This window comes from Plasmodium cynomolgi, chromosome 1, assembly GCF_000321355.1.
Source record: "Plasmodium cynomolgi strain B DNA, chromosome 1, whole genome shotgun sequence".
Lineage (NCBI taxonomy): Eukaryota > Apicomplexa > Aconoidasida > Haemosporida > Plasmodiidae > Plasmodium > Plasmodium cynomolgi.
In genome coordinates, this window is record NC_020396.1 from 313,711 (window position 1) to 319,978 (window position 6,268).

A 6,268-nucleotide genomic window follows, 5' to 3' on the forward strand; every position below is an offset into this window, starting at 1 on the left:
AATTTTCTTCTTCACTTCGGATATTTTAGGGACACACCAAGTGAGTATTCGAGTGGAACATATATCCACATGAACATGCTGTGGAATTTTTTTTTTTTTTTGTGTGACTCCGGTGGAAGGGGCTTTTTTGCGGTGGGTCAATTTCGAACCCGCCTTTGTGCACCTCGGGGGGGATGGGCTCCTAAGAATGGTCGGACAGACTGCCTGGCGAAGGGGCGAAGGGGCGAAGGGGCGAAGAGACGAACGGACGGGGGAACGGACGACGGTTACATAGCGCGCCGCTTGTGCGGTGTATACATCCCCGCGCTGGTGAATCTTAATTCACATTTCAGTTCACTCATCGGCGCAGTTTTGTTCACTGAAGAGTTGTAATTTTTTTTTTTTTCCCGAGCTGAGCTCCCCAAGCGCATCTGTATATATATGTATGTACGTATGTCCGTTTGTATGTTCGTATTTATGTGGTGGGCTGCCCCGATACGTGCGTCCTGCGGGCAAAGGCGCCCCGTTGTTGCTTCTTCCCTTTGGCGCCTCAACCCCGGCAACCGTTTTTTTTCTTCGCGCAACGCTGCTTTTCCCCATTTAAGGCCACCGAGAACAGGAATGCATAGCATTATGCATTTTAAAAAAAACGCAGCTTATGCGCGGCACGTGTAAGTATATATATACATATACTATGCATATATATATATACTCCGCTTTGTTTCTATTTCCCCCTTGAGGTTGCTTCCCCCCTCCCTTTTCCCATTTGCACTCACAGCCATAGGCCTTTTTTCTTCTGTGCGTCGACAAAAAGGGGGAATAAAATAAGCAAGCAGCGGGTCCCCACTAGAACAGTGCATAAAAGAACATAACAGCACCTACGTGGGGCCACCATAATATACATATACTTATTATAGGTTATATGTCGTACGTGTTTTGTATGAGTTAAGCAAGCCCTCACTGTAGAAGATATAGCATTATATTTTCCACGGCCAAAGCACCCCTACCATAAATTATACCACTCCACCGCTCCCACCCTCTCCCCCTCTCTTCAGGGTAGTTATTTTCTACGCGCATGTTTAAACACAACAAGGATTAGAACGGAGCCCTAATTAGAAATTCCCCCGCCCCAACCCCAGTGCGCTGCAAAAAAAAAACGAAACCATCATTGTTCCTGGTTAATTTAATTTAATTTAATTTGACACGTTTTTTTATTTTCTCTCGTTTTACGCGCTCCCTTTTTTTATTTAAGTCAATAAAATGTAGATAATAATATATGTACAACGCGTATAAAGCGAAGCGGTTACCTTTTCTTTCGCAAAAAAAAATAAAAAAATAACCAAGTGACGAAGTGACAAAGCAACGAAGCGACGAAGCAACGAAGTGACGAAGCAACGAAGTGACGAAGCAACAAAACATACGATAGGGTAGAAACAAACGGAATCAAACCGAATCCAATCCAGTGGAATCAAACAGAACCGCATAGAATAATTTTTTTCGCTCTCCCCCAAATTGTTATTTGCTAAAGTGACATGCACGCGTGGAGGGTAATTTGAGAAATTTGAAAATTTTGAGAAATTTGAAAAGTTTGAGAAATTTGAGAAATTTGAGAAATTTGAGAAATTTGAGAAAATTGAGAAAATTGAGAAATTTGAAAAAATTGAGAAAATTGAGAAATTTTTCTAGAGCAGAAATTTGCCAACATTTTTGAGCAACTTTTCTGATCGAGCATTGTTTGAAGATTCTTTTCCTTTTATTATTATTGTTATTATTTTATTTATTTTTTTTTTTTCACACGCCCACTGCACCTTGCTGCTGATTCTATGCGCCCCTTTTTCTGATGAACGGGGGGAGTGTTTCCTTGGCTTTCCTCCACAACCACGGGACGCATTCTCCCCGTGGAGATTCGCCTTCTCTGTGTGCAAGCGCGTAGTGCTTTTTTGCTCGCGCTTACTCAGACGGACGATCACCCAGTGAGTTGCCCCTGTTTGCAACCCCTCGCAAGAATGACAAATTGGCGACGCTGTAGAAGAGTGTTATAGCCACAAAACGTATACTATTTGCGTCCCGTCATCCGCGCCACACCACCGCGTCACACCACCGCGTCACACCATCCGTGTCACACCATCCGCTTTACTGCGCCTGTTCCCAGCAGCACAGCGCATCTATTCTGCTTCACTGCTACCCCTAACACACAATGACCATCCTGAAAAAGAAGAAGAAGGGGGGTCCACAAATAACCCCCGATGAACGTTACCGGGAGTTGGATAGCCACGCACATGATGAGAGTAAGGCAGGAGATTTAACGAAGGGTCCATCTGACCAGCGCACAGGGGGAAGGGACTCACAAGAGACTACCCTTCACAAGAGACTACCCTTCACAAGAGTCTACCCTTCACAGGAGTCTACCCTTCACAGGAGTGCCCCTCACAGGGGAGAAGCATGACAACCTGCTACCCCTACCCACGAAGGATATTTTACCCTTTTTCGCGAGGCACTCCGTTAACCACCCCTCCACCCCCAACTACTTGGCTAACCAACTACTCCCCTTCCCCTCCCCACCGCAGACGAAATAAACGGGAACGTCCCCATCGGCAGAAAAATCCTCAGATTTTTGAAACTAGTTTATGATGAAATTCGGGAAAATATTTCTGTTTGTCTCCTGATTATGATTTACTTGTGTGTATGTGTAATGAATAAAATTTTTGCAAAAAGGACTCTGAAGAAAATGGGGAACTACAGCTTTGTAACTTCGGAGACGCACAACTGCATATGCATGATTATTTTTTTTACCTTGTATTTTATGTTTGGTCGTCGAGTCATGTCCGCCAAGGTTAGAAACGTACATGGGTTTTTTCCTCACCAAATCACCCCCTCGAATCGCTCCCCCGTATTGTAATGAGGGGGAGTGGGGATATCCTGAGGAGAGGCACACGACAGATCACCTCAGAGTGGATACCACTGTTGATGGTGCCTCCCAAATGCATCCTTCGCTCGTGCCGCTTTTTATATTCCCCTTCCCTATTTTACTTTTTCCCCTCTACCCCCTCTCAGGAGAGACACCGAAATTTCGGAATTCAGTTTTTGCTAATATCTCTGCTGGACGCCTGCTCAGTTATTATTGCGTTTATAGGTAATGATTCGCGTGGGGGAGACGCGAAGAGGTGGCTCACCGGTTCGATGCCACTTCGCCTTTGTTCAACCGCGTCTTTATTTAACCTCTCCCCTGATTAAGCTCACCCCTGATTAACCTCACCCCTGCCTCACTTCCCTCCCCCCCTCTTCAGGCCTCACGAGAACCACCGGAAACATCCAGTCCTTCGTCATGCAGCTGAGCATTCCGATAAATATGTTCTTCTGCTTCTTGATTTTACGATACAGGTACGGGGGAGAGACGTCACACTTGTGGAGAGACTCTCACCCCACCTCATGTTGCCCTTCCGTATTGGCACCTCCCCATAAGTGCATAGAACCCCATTTTAATGGCACATTTCTCATTCTCCCCTCCCTCAGATACCACCTGTTCAATTACGTTGGTGCATCCATCATTGTCGTGACTATCGCGATTGTGGAATATATTCTGTCTTTCGAAACGCAGGAAGAGAATTCCATTGTGTTTAACCTCGTGTTGATTGCCTCGCTGATTGTAAGTTGTGGAGCGATCGTTTTGGAGCGATCGTTTTGGGGAGCCCTCGAGACGACCCAGCACCACTGACAGGGACTGCGCGCCTGGCCCTGTTTACCCCTCGCTGCCCCCTCCGCAGCCCCCACTGATGCACTCGCCGCTTTACCCCTCTGCAGCCGCTCAGCTTTTCCAACATGACCAGAGAAATAGTTTTCAAGAAGTACAAAATAAACATCCTGCGCCTGAACGTAAGAACATTTACTTCCCCTCCCCCCCCAAAAAAGGGGAACCGAGTTAAGGGCACATATCTGTTCATATGCGCACTCGCCTAAGGGGTTATCCCTTTTCGCCCCAAGGAGTGTGTAGAAGAGTGAACGGATTAGCCTCAACATTGGTCCATTTGGGGCCCATTTTTGGTCAATTTTGGGCCCATTTTTGGTTCATTTTTGGTCCATTTTTGGTCCATTTTTTTCCCCATTTTTTGTCCCCTTTTTGACCCATTTTTTGTCCCCTTTTTGACCCATTTTTTGTCCCCTTTTTTTTCGCCCTTAACAGGCCGTAGTTTCCTTCTTCCAAATATTCACCTCCTGTCTGATGCTTCCGATGTACACCCTTCCATTTTTGAAGCAAAGTAAGCAATGGCTTGCGAGTCCTGCCAGGGTGTCCTTTCCCCAACTAGCGGGGCTTACCTCGTTGCGTTTGTTCACATCTCCATGTCGCCTATACAAAGCCGACGTAGCTGCATGGGTCACAAATTTTAACTGCACCTCTTTACTTCGCTCCCCCCCCTTTAGTCAATTTACCCTTCTCGGAAATCGGAACGAATATAAAAAACGGATTTAGATGTTTGTTTCTTGGACAAAACACCATCGTGGAGGTATGCACAAGGAGAGGATCCAGGATCTTTGTCTGACGTTTTTTTTTTTTTTTTGAAGATTTGTTTAGTGCACTTTGCAGGAACGAGTTACCCATTATTGTTTCTTCCTCCCACGGCTGCTTTGCTTCATCTTTTTAATTTTCCTTTTTTTTCCTCTCCAGAACTGCGGGTTGGGAATGGCCAAGATGTGCGACGATTGTCAAGGAGCATGGGTAAGGGCGGCGCAGCGATAAGAAGCAAATTGCAGCGATAAGAAGCAAATCGCAGAGAGATGAATCGCAAAGCGGCTGTATAAGCTGAATGAGCTAAAGGGGGGGTGCCACCCTGCAGACGCTCCCGCCAATTTCACCATTATGATAATTTTTTTTTTTCATTTTTTTTTTTTTTCCTAACCCCGCAGAAAACATTCATAGCGTATTCCTTTTTCAACATTTGCGACAATTTAATCACCAGCTTTGTAAGTGAAAGAGGGGAGAGACAGAGAGATGATGCCCCATGGTGTGAGGGGTGTTTCTCCTTCTACAAAATTGACGTGTGTTTTTTGTCGACTTAGCTGTGAAGTACTTATGCTTATTAATGCCTCCCTCCTCCATTTGTCATTATTTCTCTCCTCATTTTTCTCACCTCATTTTTCTCTCATTTTTTTCCCCCCTCCTGCAGATAATTGACAAATTTTCAACCATGACATACACCATCGTCAGTTGCATACAAGGACCAGCAATAGCAATCGCTTACTACTTTAAATTCCTTGCGGTATGGGCCCCCCTCCTTTTTTTTGCACTCCCTGATTACACTCCTCCATTTGGGGATCCCCTAATTGCACTCCTCCATTTTGGAATTCCCTAATTACACACCTCTCACCCCCTCTGTCCTTTTCCAGGGAGACGCTGTCATGCAACCCCGAGTGTTAGACTTTGTCACTTTGGTAAGGCGGAGCAAATGATGTCGCGCATTGACCCTCGTACGTGTGGTCATGTATATGTGCTCCCACTCGTATGCAAACGAGCATTCATTTCATTTCATTTCACTTTTTTTTTTTTTTCCCCTTGTCAGTTTGGCTACCTCTTCGGATCAATCATTTACCGTATTGGAAACATAATTCTTGAAAGTAAGACAGCGAGCATTTTTCCATGCGGAGGTGAAGTTGCACCACGCATGGGTTAGAACATCTCACAAAAATGTAGCTGCTTCCCTCCCGCGTCGTACCCCATATGTCGCATATACCTCACCCGCCTACACCCTTGCACCCCTTAACTTAGAAAAAAAAATGATGGAAGCTGGCAACGACGATGACTCCGAGGGAGAGCTCACCAATGCCGACTCGATAATAACACACTGACGCCTTCGGCGTGACCAAGAAGAACCGGTAGGGTTTTCAATCCATCCATGCTTAGAATATATGCTCTTTGGATAAACGCCCCACACACACACCTAAGACAAATCATGTCAAAACCCGTTCACCTGATAAAGTTAACGCAGCCCCTTTGATTACGCTGTGCACCTACGCCGCGGGGTTTACCCCATTTAATTAACACCCCCCAAGATTGTCTCACCCATTTGGGGCGTGGACCAACTGACTTCCACTCCCTCTCTCTCTCTCTCTTTCTCTCACATTGTCTAACCCCCTCCTCATGAACCAACCACTTTTTTAGTATGACATTTGTAATGTGTCTACCCTGTTGTCATTTTTTTTTTTTTTTTCACTCATTTTTAATTTTTTTTTTTTTTCTCTATTTTTTTTATTTTTTTTTTTTTTTAACTCTATTTTTTTTATTTTTTTTTTTTTT

The 6,268-nt window shown here is 45.0% G+C and overlaps 1 protein-coding gene across 1 annotated transcript; it reads left to right on the forward strand.

Annotated features, from left to right (window-relative positions):
* Positions 1 to 2,176: 2,176 nt before the first annotated feature.
* On the forward strand, positions 2,177 to 5,820 carry PCYB_011610 (chloroquine resistance transporter; the record flags this gene model as incomplete). The annotated part of the gene is made up of 14 exons (XM_004220667.1): positions 2,177 to 2,267; positions 2,547 to 2,812; positions 3,034 to 3,112; positions 3,267 to 3,360; positions 3,493 to 3,625; positions 3,781 to 3,852; positions 4,160 to 4,235; positions 4,399 to 4,481; positions 4,643 to 4,693; positions 4,882 to 4,938; positions 5,142 to 5,234; positions 5,362 to 5,406; positions 5,535 to 5,589; positions 5,741 to 5,820. 14 exons carry the CDS (start codon positions 2,177 to 2,179, stop codon positions 5,818 to 5,820), a joined length of 1,275 nt encoding a protein of 424 aa, XP_004220715.1.
* Between the last annotated feature and the right edge of the window lie 448 nt (positions 5,821 to 6,268).